This window comes from Salvelinus alpinus, chromosome 10, assembly GCF_045679555.1.
Source record: "Salvelinus alpinus chromosome 10, SLU_Salpinus.1, whole genome shotgun sequence".
Lineage (NCBI taxonomy): Eukaryota > Metazoa > Chordata > Actinopteri > Salmoniformes > Salmonidae > Salvelinus > Salvelinus alpinus.
In genome coordinates this window covers 18,115,078-18,137,503 of record NC_092095.1, presented here as the reverse complement: position 1 = coordinate 18,137,503, position 22,426 = coordinate 18,115,078, and the positions used below count along the sequence as shown (strand labels likewise).

Below are 22,426 nucleotides of genomic sequence, written 5' to 3'. Positions count from 1 at the left end.
GGGATGGGTAGGCTACTTCATTCAGTGAATACTCTCTGGGAGTATGTTAATGAAGGCTTGTCAGCTTTTGAACTATGGCAAGGTCAAACTCATTTCTAAATCTATCTTTCTTTTAGTCAAGATGTGATGAGCCAGAGAAAGCAATTAGCTGTTTTACCCACCACCCACACTGCTCTCCCTCCACAAGCAACCACATCCTCTTCTCCTGTTCAACTAATTTGCCGCCACACTGAAAAGAACTGTACGTACGTGCGTACCCCTGTGCCCATCTCATTGCAACGTGATCCATCCAGGGCCTCAGCTGGATGCCTAAAATGTGAGGATCGTAAACAAGATGCTACAGTAGTATGTGTGTGTGTGGATGGTGTTCCAAGAAAAGACATGAGAAGATGGCAAAGGAGATGAGAGCGAGAGCATACCGTTTTAAAATAAAGTGAGTGTGGGGCACCCTCTTGTGTCCCATTTTTGTCCGTTTGAGGATACTACAGGCACCTCTGGTGGAGGTTCTTGGAACACTGCTATTTAAGTCTGAGCCGAGGTTGAAGATAACCTTCAATGGTGCTGGTGGTATGTTGCGTGTTATCTTGAATACCAGGCAGATGTTTGGGTACAGAATGAAATGGTGTAAACTTTTAACAGGCTAAACTTGTTGAGAACACTCTTTGAGAAAGGGGTTCCAACAGGGTTCTTTGGCTGTCACCAAAGGAGAACACTTTAGTTCCAGGTAGAAGTATTTTTGGTTCCTTGTAGAACCCTCTGTGGAATGGAGCCCAAAAGGGTTCTACATTAACACAGAAGGGGTTCTACCTGGAACCAAAAAGGTTAAGGTTCTCCTTTGGGGACAGTGGAAGAATCCTTTTAGTTTGTAGATAGCACCTTTTTATCTGAGTGTAGGCCTATATTGTAGTGGTGGTTCTGTGGTTTTCTGTAAAAAAAATAAAAAAATACATGTCATTCGTGGTGGGGAGTTCAGATAATCAGAAATACTATTAATTAGGGCCAGACTAGTTACCATAATTTTCTCACATTGCCATTGACAGTTTTTTCTATGGTCTCTTTTTGGTCCATTTAGATTGTTAATGTAGATTGTATACAAAAAAATGTAATGGTAAAAAATTTTCATGTTTTACTGTGACTTGTTGTAGGCTCCTAAGTGGACCATAAGGTTAAAAACCAAACCAAATTAAGAAAACTAAACAAAACATTTTAAAAAAATGTCACTTTTGCCGGTCCCATCAACCAACAGAAGAAAGTTCATTTGTAGTTCTTAACATATTTAGGGTGTTTTTACTCACTTTTTGTCTCTCCCATGACGTTATTCCTCTCTCCTACAGCGTCCATCACAATTACATGCACATGGCCAATTATGCAAATTATGCGATGGTGTCATTTAGCAACTTTTAGGACAGCAAATAGCTACTTTCCTTACTGAGGAGTTGGCAACACTGCCTTGGAGATTTCTTCAATCTTGGAGAATGAATACTATTGAAAACAAACGTTTCACTGTCTCATCATTTTACCCTATTAATTCAGATATGTAATGTGCAATATGAGTCAAAATATTGAGGTAGCATGGTTAATTACCTAGTCCATGAGTTTGATGTTTGAATGCAATTGAAGGGATTTTTAACCGAGTGAAAAACTGGTTGGTATTTTCCCCATTGTAAGAAATGGAGTTTGGCTAGGTTGCTAATGGTTTACATGTAAGAGTAGGGATTAAGATGTCGTCCTAACTTTCTGTACTTTTTATCAACAACGTTTTAGATCCCATTTGTTTTATTTTCTATGAACAAAGGCTCAGTTTAGGTAATGTGATGTCACAATGTGTTAGTGTTAATATTTGTACGAAAATAGCGTTTAACAGTTCACTAGCTTGATGCTAACCAAATTTAGCTTGACTAAGCGTTAGTTAGCGCTAGGCTAGTTGGTTTGAGTCAATGTTAGCTAACATGTTAGTGGTTAATAATGTAATGGTTGTAGCATTGTTTCACATAGGCCTCCAGTAATTTCAATTTTTTTCCCGAAACTGACACTGATAGTACAGTGAGTTTATATATAATGTGTAGATGTATGGTGACTCCAGGTTTGTATAAACAGACCAACAGGACCGCCATGGGCAAGTCTCTTGACGGGTATCAGAAATGGTGGGAGGCCAATCTGAAGGTAATTATCTTCGCACACAACAGCAGCGTCCAGGCCTCCAGAGTACTCACCCTATCGCCTGCTGCACGGACGGGAGCTGCAGCTGTTTACTGAGGTAAACAATGCAATTGTATATACAATTATTGCATATACTGTAGTATAAAAAAATTGTGATTTACTTAGTGTTTGTCTATTGCTATTTTTGTATAACGTACTTTGAGATCACTGAAACTCCACCTGATGGGGTGGAAGTTGTCAAACCAGATCAGAAGGCCTCGAGGACCACCTTCAGGCAAGGCCAGTATCCTCACATACCCGCTCGATTCGAGCCCTGCTTTTAACCATAAGACATCTCAGAAATGTTTAGCCTAAGGATTGCATGGTGACAGTGATTATATATGTTAAACCAATAAACTGGGGGGGGTAAAGTCAAATCATGACATCAGTGATTTTCAGGTCAGAGAAAGATGCCAGAGTTTCTGAATTGGAATTCCAAGTTGGATGACTGTTCAAAACCAAAAATCCCAGTCTGAGCTCATTTTGTTCTGAGTTCCCAGTTGTCTTGAACGCACTGAAGTCAGAGATTGCCAAGTTCCGAGTTGTTTTGATTGCGCCCCTAGAGACCTAGTCTACCTCTTATCTCTGAATATGGCTACCTCCAACAAAGAAGTCCTTGTGTCTGTATTGATGTGAGAAATAGGAATATCTACACAGTAAAGGTGGCTGGCTGCGTTATCAACTCGGCTAATATGCCGAGTATTGAAGTAATAGGCCTATTTTAGCTAAATCGACAAATTAAATTGACTAGATTACTCTGGCAATGAAAAATATTTTTGACAAAATCATGTAGATGTTGGTAAGGTGTTCATGGTGAGATCTTTAATAATAAACTAAACAGACACTTAAACTAGCACGTGACTCAGAACACATGTAGTCGTTTTTAAGGCATCCATGGTAAGATCTTTCATAACAACCTTACAAGCAAACTGACGTGAGGTGGTCGGTGCAACATTACATGATGTGAACACTACATGTACATGACGTGTACACGTCGGCAGTTTGACGCCTTAGAAAAAAACTTGTTTCCATTGACAGCCCATGTTAATTCATGGCGGTATTTTATTGCGCCAGGAAGATGCAAGGTGACTTGGTGAGAGGTATTAGTAGCTTCACGAATCTTAATTCTGGCACTTATCATTCCCCATAGCAGTGTCACTGCTCAATATGGTAGCTGCGTGAGTGGGAGGGAGATACCCGTGTGCTTCGCTGTTTACCGGATCGTTTTTCTGCAGTTTTATTGAAGATCACTCCGCGACCCACACGCTGCAGCGCTGTCGTTCAGCAGCCAGCAGCAGATGATGCGCTGTCAGCCACTGACCTGTCATTCTCACTCGCCATCACTCACCGCTGTCAGCACATGGACTCAAGCTAACCACAAGTTCTGATTCAGCTCATACAGCGATGAGTTTCTCTCTCTTGGTTTCATACAAACTTTGAGAAATAACGAGGAGCGACCACAATGTGTTTTGTGCGGGGAAGTGCTTAGTAATTAGTCTTTCAAAACGAACAAATTAAAACAACCGTCCTGACCAAACCTCCACAGCATGAAGGTAAACCCAGGGAGTTCTTTCAGAACACCTGCACACTGAGTAGGAACAACATAAATTGCCCAAAGTTTAATTACTGCCCGTCAGGCAGCAAAGGCTTCTCAAAGGATAAATAGCTCATTTGTCCAGGGATATAAACATTGAGTTGTTATTTTACCTGAAATGCACAAGGTCCTCTACTCCACCAATTAATCCACACATAAAACGGTCAACCGAATCATTTCTAGTCATCTCTCCTCCTTCCAGGCTTTTTCTTCTCTTGACTTTATATTGCGATTGGCAACTTTCATAAATTAGGTGCATTACCGCCACCGATCCTTTTCTTCTTTCAGTCACCCACATGGGTATAACCAATGAGGAGATGGCATTTGGATACCTGCTTCCATAAACCAATGAGGAGATGGGAGAGGCAGGACTTGCAGCGCGATCTGCGTCACAAATAGAACTGACTTCTATTTTAGCCCTTGGCAACGTGTGGGTGCAATAATTGAATAATATAGATTTCTAAATGTATTTTGCAATGCTCACACGCAACGCGAGCGGTGTAGTCAGCCTGTTAGAGTACTCTAACCTCTGTCTTTATAATCACAATCTAATGTTTTAGTTAAACTATATCTACAGAAACATCAGCCTCATATGAGCTCTGATTTAAGGATCAGGAGAATGATGGGAATAAGGTTCAAGGTGATAAGTAGGTGTTCACGGGTGTGGGTGGGTTCATACTTCACCTTTCTTCAGAGTATAGAATACTACGAAGCTCCATTTACAATCGCTGACGGTGTATACCACTCCACTTTCTTTGTCCGGGCACAATGCTTCAGGAAACAGTGCTTCGACAGTGGAAAAGTAAGTCAGCTAGCATTGTTGTAATTTTCTAACAGGTGATGATAAGCAGAAATAAGGGAGTACAGTACTATCGCTAATAGCTAGCTAACGTTAGCCAAAGCAAGTAAGTTAGCTACTGTACTTAGTGCAACCCTAACAGTACAGATGAATATGAAAAATGATCTGGCATACTGTACATCTTACTGTAGAAGTTATTGTTGAAAACAAGTCAATGTTGGAACTGTTGCTGTTAAATTGGAAGTAATTATTTTATTCTGGAATAAGCTGATTGAAGCAAGATGCTTTTTGAGGCAAACACTCACACAGTTCTGGGTTGATCATCAACAGCAGGAAGTGGCCTCCTGCCTGACTGAGAAAGCAGTATATGTTCTGATCCAGTTTGGCACCACATACCTATGCAAATCAGGGTTCTCAACTCTGACATACTTAAAAAACAAGTACAGAAACAGACTCAATGCTGAGCATGACCCCAGGGTTGCACTGTCAAAACCTGAGCCCAGAATAAACATACTTGTTGAAAACTTCAACCAGCCACACACCTCTCATTAGGACTGTGTGTGTGTTTGTTTTATGGTCTACATCTGTGTGATGTGATCAATCAGTTTATTCCAGTTCAAAATAAAAGTATTTATTGTATTTTAACAGCAACAGTTGTAACCTAGACCTTTTTTTCAACAATACTTTCTACAGTAAGATGTACAGTAGGCCTGATCATTTTTCACCTGTACTGTTACTTACTGCAACCCTATCAAAAACTAAGCTTGTGTGTTCTGTTATACATCTGTGTGATGTGATCTATCAGTTTATTCTAGTTCAGAATGAAAAATGATTTATTGTATTTTAACAGTTCCAACCTAGACAGAGATGTAAGACTGTTTTTAATGGGGAAAAATAAACATTTGTATTTATACGGGAATTTCATTTCATTGTTATTTGTTTTTGTCTATATTGCACTTGTTTTTGGCATACGTTCAATTGAATGAACCAATACTTACACATAGTTGCATGTTTTCATAAGCTTGGGTTCCATGGAAAAAACAGAATTTCTGGGTCCCAGCCTGAAAAAGTTGAAGAACCCCTAATTTAGATAGTAAACGATGCCCCCATTTTTTTATAATTGTAATGGTTCTAGTGTCTTATATCTAATAGGTGCATTGCCCACGAACAATATGCACTTGTTTATATTGATTGGTTTCTATTAGTTGAATAGCATTTTGATAACTGGTAGTTCAATCAGATTTCAACCACAATAAGATGTATTTTTCATGACGTCATGTAGAAGATGTCTTAATGTGGTTATACAGTGCATTCAGAAAGTATTTAGACCCCTTGACTTTTCCCACATTTTATTACATTACAGCTTTATTCGAATATGGATTAAATAAAAACATTTATTCAATCTACACACAATATCAAATCAATCAAATGTATTTCTAAAGCCCTTTTTACATCAGCCAGTGTCACAAAGTGCTATACAGAAACCCAGCCTAAAACCCCAAACAGCAAGCAATGTAGATGTAGAAGCACGGTGGCTAGGAAAAACTCCCTAGGAAGGCAGGAACCTTGGCAGAAACCTAGAGCGGAACCAGGCTCTGAGGGGTGGCCAGTCCTCTTCTGGTTGTGCCGGGTGGAGATTATAACAGTACATGGACAAGATGTTCAAATGTTCACAGATGACCAGCAGGGTCAAATAATAATAATAATCGCAGTGGCTGTAGAGGGTGCAACAGGTCAGCACCTCAGGAGTAAACGTCAGTTGGCTTTTCATAGACGATCATTCAGAGAGAGAGACTGCAGGTGTGGTACCTCATAACGACAAAGTAAAAACAGGTTATTAGACATTTTTGCAAATATATGAATGTATTTCTGTTTTTATACAAGTATTCAGACCCTTTGCTATGAAACTCAAAATTGAGCTCAGGTGCAACGTTTCCATTGATCATCCTTGATATGTTTCTACAACTTGGAGTCCACCTGTAGTAAATTCAATTGATTGGACAGGATATGGAAAATCGCACAGCTGTCTATATACAGTGGGGAGAACAAGTATTTGATACACTGCCGATTTTGCAGGTTTTCCTACTTACAAAGCATGTAGAGGTCTGTCATTTTTATCATAGGTACACTTCAACTGTGAGAGACGGAATCTAAAACAAAAATCCAGAAAATCACATTGTATGATTTTTAAGTAATTAATTTGCATTTTATTGCATGACATAAGTATTTGATCACCTACCAACCAGTAAGAATTCCGGCTCTCACAGACCTGTTAGTTTTTCTTTAAGAAGCCCTCCTGTTCTCCACTCATTACCTGTATTAACTGCACCTGTTTGAACTCGTTACCTGTATAAAAGACACCTGTCCACACACTCAATCAAACAGACTCCAACCTCTCCACAATGGCCAAGACCAGAGAGCTGTGTAAGGACATCAGGGATAAATTGTAGACCTGTACAAGGCTGGGATTGGCTACAGGACAATAGGCAAGCAGCTTGGTGAGAAGGCAACAACTGTTGGCACAATTATTAGAAAATGGAAGAAGTTCAAGATGACGGTCAATCACCCTCGGTCTGGGGCTCCATGCAAGATCTCACCTCGTGGGGCATCAATGATCATGAGGAATGTGAGGCATCAGCCCAGAACTACACGGCAGGACCTGGTCAATGACCTGAAGAGAGCTGGGACCACAGTCTCAAAGAAAACCATTAGTAACACACTACGCCGTCATGGATTAAAATCCTGCAGCGCACGCAAGGTCCCCCTGCTCAAGCCAGCGCATGTCCAGGCCCGTCTGAAGTTTGCCAATGACCATCTGGATGATCCAGAGGAGGAATGGGAGAAGGTCATGTGGTCTGATGAGACAAAAATAGAGCTTTTTGCTCTAAACTCCACTCGCCGTGTTTGGAGGAATAGAAGGATGAGTACAACCCCAAGAACACCATCCCAACCGTGAAGCATGGAGGTGGAAACATCATTCTTTGGGGATGCTTTTCTGCAAAGGGGACAGGACGACTGCACCGTATTGAGGGGAGGATGGATGGGGCCATGTATCGCGAGATCTTGACCAACAACCTCCTTCCCTCAGTAAGAGCATTGAAGATGGGTCGTGGCTGGGTCTTCCAGCATGACAACGACCCGAAACACACAGCCAGGGCAACTAAGGAGTGGCTCCGTAAGAAGCATCTCAAGGTCCTGGAGTGGCCTAGCCAGTCTCCAGACCTGAACCCAATAGAAAATCTTTGGAGGGAGCCGAAAGTCCGTATTGCCCAGCGACAGCCCCGAAACCTGAAGGATCTGGAGAAGGTCTGTATGGAGGAGTGGGCCAAAATCCCTGCTGCAGTGTGTGCAAACCTGGTCAAGAACTACAGGAAACGTATGATCTCTGTAATTGCAAACTAAGGTTTCTGTACCAAATATTCAGTTCTGCTTTTCTGATGTATCAAATACTTATGTCATGCAATAAAATGCAAATTAATTACTTAAAAATCATACAATGTGATTTTCTGGATTTTTGTTTTAGATTCCTTCTCTCACAGTTGAAGTGTACCTATGATAAAAATTACAGACCTCTACATGCTTTGTAAGTAGGAAAACCTGCAAAATCGGCAGTGTATCAAATACTTGTTCTCCCCACTGTAAGGTCCCACAGGTGACAATGCAAAAAAAACAAGCCATGATGTTGAAGGAATTGTCCGTAGAGCTCCAAAGATCTGGGGAAGGGTACCAAAACATTTCTGCAGCATTGACGGTCCCCAAAAACATAGTGACCTCCATCATTCTTAAATGGAAGAAGTTTGGAGCCACCAAGACTCTGCCTGGAGCTGTCCGCCCGACCAAACTGAGCAATCGGGGGAGAAGGGCCTTGGTCAGGGAGGTGACAAAGAACCCGATGGTCACTGACAGATCTCCAGAGTTCCTCTGTGGAGATGGTTGTCCTTCTGGAAGGTTCTCCCATCTCTGCAGCACTCCACCAATCAGGCCTTTATGGTATAGTGGCCAGACGGAAGCCACTTTCAGTAAAATGCTCATGACAGCCCACTTGGAGTTTGTCAAAAGGCACCTAAAGGACTCAGACCATGAGAAACAAGAATCTATGGTATGATGAAACCAAGTTTGAACTCTTTAGGTTGAATGCCAAGCATCACGTCTGGAGGAAACCTAGAACCGTCCCTATAGTGAAGCATGGTGGTGGCAGCATCATGCTGTGGGGATGTTTTTCAGCGGCAGGAACTGGGAGACTAGTCAGGATCGAGGGAAAAATGAACAGAGCCAAGTACAGAGAGATCCTTGATGAAGTCCTGAGCGCTCTGGAGCAGGTTCTCAGACTGGGGTGACGGTACACCTTCCAACAGGACAACAACCAAAGCACACAGCCAAGACAATGCAGGAGTGACTTCAGAACAAGTCTCTGAATGTCCTTGAGTGGCCCAGCCAGAGCCCAGACTTGAACCTGATTGAACATCTCTGAAGAGGACTTAATATAGCTGTGCAGCCCCATCCAACCTGACAGAGAGTGGATCTGCAGAGAAGAATGGGACAAACTCCCCAAATGCAGGTGTGACAAGCTTGTAGCGTCATACCCAAGAAGACTCGAGGCTGTAATCACTGCCAAAGGTGCTTCAACAAAGTACTGCGTAAAGGGTCTGAATACTTGTAAATGCGATATTTCTTATTTTAAAATGTCTAAAAACCTGTTTTTGCTTTGTCATTATAGGGTATTCTGTATAGATCGATGAGGGGGAAAAAGCTATTGAATTGATTTTAGAATAAAGCTGTAACGTAACAAAATGTGGAAAAAGGTAAGAGGTCTGAATACTTAAACTGAAAATCAGCCCATCCTCTGTCGTTCACGCAATGGAAAGTTCAAATTATTTATTACCTCAAATTTGAAAGTGTGTAGGCGACAGAGAAACAAAATCATGTAGTTTGAGGCCATGTGGCAGAACATGATAAGGGTGCTAGGCGTGGGGGCTAGTGGGCAGGAGTGATGTAGTGATGTTTGTATGATGTAGTCATTTGTATGTTTTGTATTGTTTATAAAATACATATTGGAAACACAGTACCAGTCAAAAGTTGACACACGTGCTCAAAGAAAAACGTTAAGTTCTTGACATTTTCCAGATTGACTGACCTTCATGTCTTAAAGTAATGATGGACAGTCGTTTCTCTGTCCTTATTTGAGCTGTTCTTGCCATGATATGGACTTGGTCTTTTACCAAATAGGACTATCTTCTGTATACCAACCCTACCTTGACACAACACAACTGATTGGCTCAAACGCATTAAGAAGTAAAGAAATTCCACAAATTAACTTTTAACAAGGCACACCTGTTAATTGAAATACATTGCAGGTGACTACCTCGGAGCTGGTTGAGATAATTCCAGTAGTGTGCAAAGCTGTCATCAAGGTGGTTACTTTGAAGAATCTCAAAAATAAAATATATATTTTGATTTAACACTTTTTTTGGTTACGACATGATTCCATATGTGTTATTTCATAGTTTTGATGTCTTCACTATTATTGTAGAAAATAGTAAAAATAAAGAAAAACCATGGAATGAGTAGGTGTGTACAAACTTTTGACTGGTACTGTATATATATATATATATATATATTTTTTTTTTTAATACATTTAACCATAGAAAAACATATGGAAAGTTACTATTTGGCCTGCTCCCACATCTTGACGTGCTTTAGCCAACTCCTCGACCAACACTTACTGTGGGGTAGGCAAGTTGGTACAGGGGTGGGAGTGTGTCTCTGGGTGTAACTTGACCCCTGACCTTGACCATCATGCGGTGGGGGTTGTGACTCACTGGGGTCATGATTGTGTCTATTTGTGCAACAGAGTGATGAACACCTGTGTGTGCTAGAATAGAAGGTTACCACGGTTCCGTAAATAAAAAAGTGAATCTCCTTGGTGTGTCTTTAAATAGATGCCAATGGTTAATCAGTAACGGGGCACCGTTTAGAGCTCTGGACATAAACAAGTCCGTTTCGAAGTTCAGCGAGGCTCATGGGAGTCTAGAATGAAAATATGATGGCCTGTCTGGGGATAAAGGATGCTGTCTCTTCTCAATCCCCCCTATACTCCCCGCTCTTCCTCGCACTCTCTCTCTTCCTCCCTCTCTCAGATGGAGGTATTATAGTCTATGCTGTATGTGGATCAACGGTAACTAAGTCATGTACACACTCTGTCCTGCCCCATTTCCTACCAGATTGATGTCCTTCGTTGTTTTTAATGGAGTAATGCCAAAGAAACATTATTTTCAGGAGACATTTTCTAAGTTCATATGAGAGTTTAGAGTGGAGTACAAGTGTCTACTAGAGATAATTGTTCACAAGATTACATTAAAGAGGATCTGTCTCTGCCTGGGCAAGGTGTTGGGGGAGGAGAGGACAGGAGACAGTGTTTGTAATATTCTCTAAACTCTACTGGGCCTCTACAGTGTTGGTTTCTGGCTGTGTTTGTTGTTCAGGCATTGCTGCAGTGAATGTTCAAGATACAGTCAGTGAACACCAGACATCCCACTGATATGCATTTCTACGTCCCTGGTTTCTGCTAGATCTGACTAGGATGTGTGTGTGTGTGTGTGTCTGAGCATTAGATACTGTGACAGTTTGGCGTCTTTCCAAGGTCAGTGCAGTAACTAACAGTGTTCCACTCCTCTGCTCTCCATAGACTGTTATAACAGACCACACATCTCCCTTCCACAGTTGAAGGTATGACAGAGGGGACAAGAGAGATGGAGGAGGAGAAAGAGGACAAGGCTGTTTTTAAGTTTCTTGATGACGTCACCATTCTGAAATGACTCCCACAACAGACGGAGGATGAAGGGAGGGAGGGCATATGAAGTGATGCATGTTCTGTAAAGCCGTCCCCTCCCCTTCCACACTGTCATGACCCATAACATCTGACCCCTGACCTAAGTCCACCTTAAATGGGGGGCCAGGGATTTCATTGTAAAGCAGTAAACTCACCCCACTTCCCTCCTAGCCCCACAGAAATCAGTCACCATAGAACATAATAACCACCAACATAAACACAATCAAACTACAGAGAAAAAAAATCACTGTATTATAGAATAGTAAAATATATTGGTCAATAATGAAACAGAACGCTAGGAATCATAAGGTCTGTTGATTAGCAGAACTGAGAGAACACTAGGAATCCTAAGGTGCGTTGATTAAAAACTACAACTACTAAAACGATGGCTTCAGATAAAATACGTGACCTAAATGATTGACTAGATTGAGAAAGTTGGTGCACACACATGCTTAATGCCCATTTTAATAATAATAATAATAATAATAATCTACTGTCAGAGTCACACCCCCCACCGCTGAAGTGAAAGACAGGCAAATAATTAAGTAATTTAAAATAAATTGACCAAGTCTGTCACTCTTGTCCCCATCTTTCTATGTGTCTTGGGGCCAGCTCACTCTTTGGAGCCGGAGGACATCTTGAAGAGGGAGCTCTTGTTGATCTTGAAGAGTCTCCATCCCTCATCCAGAGTGATGTCGGCCGCCCCACGACGCTTGTAGAACTCTATTGACTCCGTGTTGCCCTCGGCGACGACGAAGTGCATGCTGTTGCAGCGAGTCTTGAATGCCATCTGGGGGGGAGAGAGGAAGGGAGAGCAGGTGTTAGCACACATAATTCAACCCAGAAGTGTTTGATGGGGTTGAGGTCAGGGCTCTGTGCAGGCCAGTCAAGTTCTTCCACACCGATCTTGACAAACCATTTCTGTATGGGTCTCGCTTTGTGCACGGGGGCATTGTCTTGCTTGAACAGGAGAAGGCCTTCCCCAAACTGTTGCCACAAAGTTGGAAGCACAGAATCGTCTAGAATGTCATTGTATGCTGTGTAGTTGATTTCCCTTCACTGGAACTAAGGGGCCTAGCCTGAACCATGAAAAACAGCCCCAGACCCTTATTCCTCCTCCACCAAACTTTACAGTTGGCACTATGCATTGGGGCAGGTCGCGTCCTCCTGGCATCCGTTTAAGCCAAATTTGTCCGTAGGACTGGCAGATGGTGAAGTGTGATTCATCACTCCAGAGAACACGTTTCCATTGCTCCAGAGTCCAATAGCGGCGAGGTTTACACAACTCCAGCTGACGCTTGGCATTGGGCATGGTGATCTTAGGCTTGTGTGTGGCTGCTCGGCCATGGAAACCCATTTCATGAAGCTGCTGGCGAACCGATCTTATGCGGATGTTGCTTCCAGAAGCAGTTTGGAACTCAGTAGTGAATGTTGCAACCGAGGACAGACGATTTCAGCACTCGGCAGTCCCGTTCTGTGAGCTTGTGGCCTACCACTTCGCAGTTGAGCCGTTGTTGCTCCTAGACCTTTCCACATTACAATAACAGCACTTACAGTTGACCAGGGCAGCTCTAGCAGGGTAGAAATTTGACCAACTGACTTGTAGGAAAGGTGGCATCCTATGACTGTGCCACGTTGAAAGTCACACAGCTCTTCAGTAAGGCCATTCTACTGCCAATGTTTGTTTATGGAGATTGCATGGCTGTGTGCTCGATTTTAAACGCCTGTCAGCAACAGGTGTGGCTGAAAAAGCCGAATCAACTAATTTGAAGGGGGTTTCCATATACATTTTTTATATACAGTGTACATCTTCTCTTTTCCCAACGCACATTCATTGACTATTTCAACAGCAATAACCAAACAAAACACACAGAAGAACAGAATCAATGGTATGTACAAAAAAATCATAACTCACTGAAATGGGCTCGATATGGGATTCTGTTTGAGGCATTGACCTACAACAGGATTCTTGCCAGAGCCGTGTAACTGACTGACAGCTACCATCTAGTTTTTACTATGTTTGTACAGGGTCATAACTCCTAAATTACTCACGTCACTGAGGAGCTTGAGGATCTCTGAGCCAATGCCAATCTCTGGTGGAAGGATGACAGAAAAGGAGAGATTATGGTTACTGGTCAGGTCAGAGAGGAAAGAGAGAGACAGAGTAGGAGAGGAAAATAGTTATTTTGCTTACCCCTGTACTTTTCCATGACAAAGAAGTCTTCCAGGTAAAGCAGCTTGCCAATCCAGGGGTCATAGGTGAAGTAGTACATGGCAAACCCAATCACCACAGGACCTGGACACAAAGTAAACCCACACAAAAACAAGCCAGATGTAATGTAACAGCTCGTACCGGAGTTACCCCTAGACACTAATCTAAGGTCAGTTTAGCATTTTCCCTAAATGGTTAAGGGTGGTTAGGACTTGGAGGGGCAGAGCTGCTCATAGATCTATGGTTAAGATTAACTTGTACTTTCAGCGGTTAACTCAGTCTGGTTGTCAGGGGACTGTGTAAAGAGGAGATGTGTCGGTTGTGTTGTGAGAACTGACGCGTGGAGACGGGCTGTTCTAGCTCAGAGAAGCTTCCAATGGAAGTTGGTTAGCGGGTGTGTGTTATACAAGTGTGTCTGGCCTACATGTGAGTGGCATCCACATCCATAACAGGAGTAGGCCTAGACACTATACACACCAGCCTTTCGATCAGAGAGACGTGTGTTTGTGTGTGTGTGTACAGCAACAACATTTCAAACAAGTCACCTAGTTACTTCTTAGAGAATGTGCCAAAGTGTAACTGAAATGTTTGTCTCCTCCCAGACACCCACTGTTATGTCATTGTGCATCACATCAATATACAGTGCATTCGGAAAGTATTCAGACCCCTTCCCTTTTTCCACATTTTGTTACGTTACAGCCTTATTCTAAAATGTATTAAATAAAACAATTTCCTCAATCTACACACACAATACCACATAATGACAAAGCAAAACCAGGTTATACATCTTTGCACATTTATATAAATAAATACATATACACACTACCGTTCAAAAGTTTAGGGTCACCTAGAAATGTTCTTGTTTTTGAAAGAAATGCAAATTTTTTGTCCATTAAAATAACATCAAATTGATCAGAAATACAGTGTAGACATTGTTAATGTTGTAAATGACTATTGTAGCTGGAAACGGCTGATTTCTAATGGAATATCTACATAGGCGTACAGAGGCCCATCATCAACCATCACTCCGTGTTCCAATGGCACGTTGTGTTAGCTAATCCAAGTTTATAATTTTAAAAGGCTAATTGATCATTAGAAAACCCTTTTGCAATTATGTTAGCACAGCTGAAAATTGTTGTGCTGATTAAAGAAGCAATAAAACTGGCCTTCTTTAGACTAGTTGAGTATCTGGAGCATCAGCATTTGTGTGTTTGATTACAGGCTCAAAATGGCCAGAAACAAAGAACTTTCTTCTGAAACTCGTCAGTCTATTCTTGTTCTGAGAAATTAAGGCTATTCCATGCGAGAAATTGCCAAGAAACTTTGTTATTATGGGGTATTGTGTGCAGATTGGTGAGGTGGAAAAAAATGTTTAATCCATTTTAGAATAAGTGGAAAAAGCCAAGGAGTCTGAATACTTTCCAAATGCACTGTAACTGTTGCAAGGAAAAAGGTGTCTCTGTATCAAGTAAGGACAGTACAAACTGGGCTAACAGTAAGGGCTGTGGCTGTCATGAAATTTTGTCAGCTGGCGATTGTCAAGCAAATAACTGCCGGTCTCGCGGTAATTGACCGTTAATTAACAAACGCATTTAGCATCACCTGGCTTCCACGCATAGCCTACATGCCACTGATGCTGACCTTAAGAACATCTACATTTTAAAAAGTCTAATAAATCCATGTAATATAGCGTACACCATCACAATACATCTATTATGTATTTTAGACTGGTCTAAAGAAACATGATATGAAGAAAATGTAGTCTATTTCAAAAGAACAGAATAGCATACACCTTGTCCTTATGTTAGGCCCTGACCTGGGTATGTCATATGGCTGTGGGCTACACTAGTTCATTTAGCACACAAGATTTGCTTAGAATTCCATGGCATTATTTTATTTCATAACTTGAAGAATTCAATTGAACATTGCTGAATAAAAGATTTCTGGGGGAGTGCGCACATGCAGCTAATCTGTGTTGAGCGGTTAACAGAAACAGGTATTCCTATATGCGTAATTAATACTTTTTTATTAAACTTTAGTTGTGATGAAAACATATAACTCGACGTTTGTATTTTTGATATATTCCAAGGCTGCATGAAGCGACTAATGATGATTTGAAAAAAGTTCCATTAAAAGGCATGAGCTCTGCTTTGTTATTTGTGCAGGCTGCACACATTTCATCAGCCTCTCATTCACAATTTGACAAACACTTGATAATGCCTCGAATTTCCCAGCTGCTTCCACATTCTGTGGCCATAATACCCCCTAAATACATCCATGCCTTTTGCGGCCAGAGGCCGTTGTGCCCTTGGGCTGAATATAATAATTATAATTCCCTTCTCCCGGCTGCGTGCTCCGAAGCACCTCTCACTTACATGGCTCTCTCGGCCTATCATGTGATCGAGTCTTTCTCACAGGCTACAAGTGAAGACAGACATATCAGGGACACAACTGCGTGCGTCCTTATCCAATTCCGAGGCGCACATTGAAGATATAGGAAGAACTTTCCACATTTACTTTTCGTCAGCAAGATGAGTAGGCCTAACGAACAGCAAAAGCACTAGCCTATGTCAATCTACTATCCCCCATAGTACAAACGTTGACCTATTCTGTGCGAGAAATAAATATTCCAAACATAGTCTAGGACAGTTGTGTGATGCAATAGATCCCAAATGAATACAACCACTAGCATCAAAAAACCTTTAAGCAATGAGGCTGACGCAACAGATCAAAACGTTTAGCTTAAAATGTTGATAGCCTAATAGTTTATTTCGTTACATTATAAGTGCAGCAATGTGCAGACGGCAGTAGGCTATAAGCGCAAATGTTCCATAATTCAGTTCTCAAAAGTGACCGCAAATGCAATTATGCATGTATTGCTTTTATTATAAAGGTGCATTTTTATGGTAAATTCTTCCTCAAGCGCTGCGTATGCATGCCAGTTAGGCTCTACACCAGTTGTAAAGAAGTTATTATTTGGCCACTTTAGTTGTGATACAAACCTTACCAAACATATGGGCCTATGGGCTACATGAGGTGTGCAACTACAGTATGATTTGAAAAAGTTGCACAAAAAAAAGGGATGCACAGTTTATTGCCTTACTGCACACAAGCTGGGCATCATTCACAAGTGATAGGCTAATAGTGTCACCTATCAGACTGTTCTGGATTTAATTTAGTCTTTACATACATTATTTAATAAATGTGTGAAATTTGTTTTGATTTAGAAAGGTGCATGATAATGGTCCAGTCTCGAAACAGGGACAGGGGGGGGGGGGGAATGCATGTCATCTATGCACTTAAATAGAGAATGGAGGACGCTTTTCCCGTGGTTAATTTTCATGCCAGCCAGGTAAGCTATACTCCTGTTGTACAGAGAAGCAATGCGCTTAATATTAGGAATGTTGAGAAATAAATATAGTAGGCCTAGCCTATAGAAAGCTGATCTTCCTCTTTTCAGTAGAGGCCATCACTCTGTTTTCTCACTTAAAACCTTTTCTCAATATAGGGGGTGCTGTTTCAACGTTAGCATTTATCGTCTCCAAATTAAACTGCCTCATACTCAATTCTTGCTCGTACAATATGCATATTATTGTTATTATTGGATAGAAAACACTCTCTAGTTTCTATAGCCGTTTGAATTATGTCTCTGAGTGAAACAGAACTCATTCTACAGCACTTTTCCTGATATGGAGTGAGATTTCAGAAATGTTGGCCTCTGGTCCCAGGTCAGTTTTAAAGTCCCTGTAAATCCTATGAGGATACAAACACTGCCCATGCCTTCCTCTAGATGTCAGTAAGAGGTGACAATTTGAATGGAGTCGATTGCGCAATCAGGGCCTGTATAAAACGTGAAAGACCGGATGTACCGTTCTTTTCCTGCTGCGCCTGACGCAAGATGGACGTCGGACTGGCTCTCTTTCCAAGCGTTGGTTTAGCCACTTATATATCGCCGGTCATGTTTTTACTCGTTATAGGTGTTAAAAACATCATAAGGTAGTTAATTTAAACCGTTTTATAGCAATTTATATCCGTTTAGTGCGATTTTGAGGCATTGCTTTGTGATGCACTTTGAAGCGCCGGGCACGTTTCGGGGTCCCGGTCGAACGTTAGTGGGCATTTCGACGGACTAGAGGACATCTTTCGACCAAAAGAAGATTAGACCCATGAAAGGATACATTGCCCAAGATACTGATGGAAGAACAGCTCACAGTAAGAACTATTTATGATGATAAATCGCTGTTCTGTTGAAAATTTTTAAACGCATATATCGCCATTTTGTTATGTGTAGCTTCGCTTGGCGGACCCGGTATTGCACAGTAAGGATAATTTTAGAAATGTAAGTCAGCGATTGCATTAAGAACTAATTTGTCTTTCGATTCCTGTCAACCCTGTATTTTTTAGTCAAGTTTATGATTAGCTATCGATTAGACTAGATCACTCTCAAAGATAGCGCCCGACATTTTCAGGCCAGTTTTGCTACTATTCTCATTGTATAACCACGTTTTTTTGTGGCTAAATATGCACATTTTCGAACAAACTCTATATGTATGTTGTAATATGATGTTACAGGAGTGTCATCGGAAGAAGTCTGAGAAGGTTAGTGAAAAAATTAATATATTTTGGTGATCATAACGTTATCGCTCCCCTTGCCTTGGATTCATGCTGGGGTAACGTTTGCACATGTGGTATGCTAATATAACGATTTATTGTGTTTTCGCTGTAAAATGCTTAGAAAATCTGAAATATTGTCTGAATTCACAAGATCTGTGTCTTTCCATTGCTATGCTTTGTCTATTTTTATGAAATGTTTTATGATGAGTAAATTGGTAATACACGTTGCTCTCTGTATTTATTCTAGTCGAGTTGTGATGGTGGGTGCAATTGTAAACTATGATTTCTACCTGAAATATGCAAATTTTTCTAACAAAAACTATCCTATACAATAAATATGTTATCAGACTGTCATCTGATGAGGTTTTTTCTTGGTTAGTGGCTATCAATATCTTTATTTGGCCGAATTGGTGATAGCTACTGGTGGAGAGAAAAAATGGTGGACAAAGAAAAATGGTGTCTTTTGCTAACGTGGTTAGCTAATAGATTTACATATTGTGTCTTCCCTGTAAAACATTTTAAAAATCAGAAATGATTGCTGGATTCACAAGAAGTGGATCTTTCATCTGGTATCTTGGACTTGTGATTGAATGATATTTAGATGCTACTATTTACTTGTGACGCTATGCTAGCTATGCTATTCAGCTTTTTTACTGGTGGGGGGTGCTCCCGGATCCGGGTTTCGGACTCGGTAGAAGTTAATTTCATAGCCTATAGAACTGTTGCGCAACATGAACTCATGGACTCTCATGAAGTGTTTGATTAGATTTTTGCATTGATGTCAGAGTGGTTAGAGGGACAATAGAGTACTGAGTAACAGGCAGTTAGCAAGTTTGGTAGGCTACTAATGACCTTCTGTAGAATCAGAGCTTTGAGAAGACTAAATACCGTCACATGGAATTTGACTGCCATCATGACTCGTGGCTGCAGGTGTGGCGGTAATACGGTCCCCGTAACAGCCCTAATAACAGGTTTGGTATATGTTTGACATAGGGTCAGTAGCTACACGCCAGGGATCCCCATGGCACAGAAATGTTCTTCTATGCATAGGAGAGGCACTGTTTCAGTCAAGGCCATCTGATGTAGTTTGCTATAATACTTGTCTATGTCACACTCAACACATCCGTCCAATCCTCTGAGATGTACAGGTGTGCAGAATACAGAATCTCTTACCGTTGTTGCTCTGCTGCTCACTGGGGACTTCTGCCACGACACAGCGGTATAATGGATAGTCACCGAATCCGTCCTCGAGCAGATCTGTTTTTACAATGTTAGAAATGCCTTATAAACTCTATGCACTGCAGTCAATCACATGGTGACCGAGACAGAAATGCTTTAGTTTCATTCAGACTCACCTTCCTCAGTCAGTTTCACTTGGTCTTCCATTTCTTCATATTTAGCCAGTTCCTGGACAGAAGAAACATTTCAGATTCAAAACCAAGAACAGCGAGTCAATAGGGGAACGTTTATCATTCACTGAGAAAAGTGACGGTCAACGAAGAGAACAGCGTTTAACATAAACACAATCAAAATGGAGGAAACCGGGCTCGTTGCCAACGTAATAAACACAATCAAAATGGAGGAAACCGGGCTCGTTGCCAACGTAATAAACACAATCAAAATGGAGGAAACCGGGCTCGTTGCCAACGTAATAAACACAATCAAAATGGAGGAAACCGGGCTCGTTGCCAACGTAATAAACACAATCAAAATGGAGGAAACCGGGCTCGTTGCCAACATAATAAACACAAGGTACAAAACTACAGAGGAAACTGTGATACAGACAGATATCCAGTGGAAATTGTCTGTTTTTGTCACCTTCAAGACAGACAAGTTTGCAGAGTTTCTCTGAATGCAGTTAGGATGAGCACATTTAAAATACCAAAATTGTATTTATATCAAAATCTCTTTCACCCCTCAGATACTATAGTCTTACTTCTGATGTATCGTGTCTTTAGGATAGCAATGTTCCAAGTTTAACCCAGAATCCAACACCTTCAAACACCAAGTTAGGTAAGCCTAACTTCAAAATAGGCCAGAGAATCACTGTCAATCGTGAATGACAATTCTTCACGTTTTACCAGTGAAATATTCAAACTGCGTCTGCATGCCAATCATTTGGTCTCAATCAGCTTAATTGGAATATGCATTTAGATTTTCTTGAATTGCTGTTTCATGAGCAAATTAGAGGAGATGGTGTTAAACGATAGTTACCGGAGTGTAACTCCAGTTCTATGAGTGGAGCTCCGCCCCATAGGGGAGCTCTGCTCCTAGTGGTTTACCCCGCTGCCTAGGCAGCGAATAGCCTGAGAGAAAATGATGCACACACCTGCAGCCAATAGGAGTACAGGTGTCCCTATATAAACTCTTAATAACCTTCGGCGTAAATGCCGGGTTAGGACGTAACACCGCTCTGCTCAAGTCGCCGTTTATGGCAAGGCAGTCGGGTCTCGTCGAAAGAGCACACAAATCACTGACACGCTTGGCTGTAGTCAAGGCAAGCAACAGTGCCGTCTTCAGAGACAACATCTTGAGGGGAATTTGATTCAATGGTTCGAACGGCGTCTCACAGAGCGCCTCGAGTACCAAAGTTAAATCCCACTGTGGTAGCGTGGCTCTAGCCACTGGCCTAAGCCGCCGCGTCCCCAATAAAAACCGTTTCACTAAAGGGTGACTGAAAACAGTGTCTCTGCCAAACCCCTCATGACAAGCTGAAATCGCTGCCGCAAACACCTTAATGGTGGCGGTTGAGCGCTGCTTGTCAAACATGAACTGTAAGAGAGAGAGCACGCTCCTGACAGCACACGGGGTCCACATTCTCTGTGACGCACCATTGTGAAAACATGTTCCATCTACTGGCATACGTTCTGTATGTGGAACTGGCACGTGAGCCCTATATGGTTCTGATTACCAAATCAGATAACCCACGGCGCTCTAACCTGTCCCTCTCAGGAGCCAGACCTTCAGTGGCTGGCTATCAATATGATTGACAGCCCTCCTGTTCTCACACGGGCTAGCAGTGGGAGAATGCAGGACAGCGGTGGAATGCGTACAGGAGAACCTCTGGCCACTGGTGCGCAAAAGCGTCTATCCCTAGTGGTGGTTCGTCCTGGGCTCGTAGAGAAAACCATAGGGGACATTGCGCGTTCACAAGTGACGCGAACAGATCCACCTCGGCTCTCCCGAACCGTTCCCATATTTGGAGAACAACATCGGGGTGCAGTCGCCACTCGTCGTCTCGGGGACCCCCTCGAGACATGAGGTCTGCTCCGATATTCTGACAGCCTGGAATGTGCGCTGCTGTCAACGAGCGAAGGTGCTCGTGAGCCCACAGCCACAATTCCTCCGCCAACCGGTGGAGTGCAGGAGACCTGACTCCCCCTTGGCGATTTATATAGGCTACTGTCGTTCTGTTGTCTGACCAAACCAGCACGTCGTGTCCCCGTAGGGTGGACATGAAGTGGGTCAGAACCAGTAGAACCGTTTCCAATTCCAGGAGGTTGATGTGAGGTCCCGATTGGGACCACCCACCTCCGACTGCCCGAGCCTGACATGTCCCTCCCCATCCAGTCAGACAAGCATCTGTGTACACTGGAATGTGGGATGACACCCTGCCTATTGCGACCCCTTGTGCCATTACGCACGGGTCTCTCCAATAGTTCAGGTCCGCTCTGAGCGAGAGGGGAACTGTCAACAACCGACGACGGTGCCTCACTGGGTCCAGTCGTAGTTGAGCAAACCATCGCTGTTTTTTGCGCATGTGCAAAAGTCCCAGCGGAACCACGGAGTGGGTAGACGACATGAGACCCAAAAGTGTCATGACGGAATGCGCCGTCACCATGTGATTCGGATAAAACCTTCTCAGGGCTAAGGCACATTTGGAAAACGTGCGAGGTGCCAGGGCGTACCCGAATGGCATTCTCGCATACTCGTACGCCACCCCTTGAAAGGCGAAACGCAGAAACTTCCTGTGACGCGGAAGTACCGGCACATGAAAGTATGCGTCCTTTAGATCTATGCTTACACAAAAGTCTCTGTTGTGAATACATTCCAGTAGACGTTTTGTCGTGAGCATTCGGAAAGGCCGTTTGGCTACGCTCTCGTTGAGAGTGCGTAAATCCAATATCGGCCTCACCCCCCCCGTCTTTTTTTGGCACTAGGAAATAGGGCGAATATAGC

At 42.3% G+C, this 22,426-nt stretch overlaps 1 protein-coding gene across 2 annotated transcripts in view; it reads right to left on the bottom strand.

The window, feature by feature from the left end:
• Positions 1 to 11,650: 11,650 nt before the first annotated feature.
• The window catches only part of LOC139531604 (diamine acetyltransferase 1-like), a 93,411-nt gene continuing 82,635 nt past the window's right edge, over positions 11,651 to 22,426 (bottom strand). For both annotated transcript variants that reach the window (XM_071328208.1, XM_071328207.1), the window contains exons 2-6: positions 19,603 to 19,654; positions 19,421 to 19,504; positions 13,616 to 13,717; positions 13,474 to 13,514; positions 11,651 to 12,211 (exon numbers count right to left, since the gene is read on the bottom strand). In XM_071328208.1, the coding sequence (XP_071184309.1) occupies positions 12,035 to 12,211; positions 13,474 to 13,514; positions 13,616 to 13,717; positions 19,421 to 19,504; positions 19,603 to 19,654 (456 nt within the window). In that variant the 3' untranslated portion in view covers positions 11,651 to 12,034. The remainder of the gene's footprint in view (positions 12,212 to 13,473; positions 13,515 to 13,615; positions 13,718 to 19,420; positions 19,505 to 19,602; positions 19,655 to 22,426) is intronic.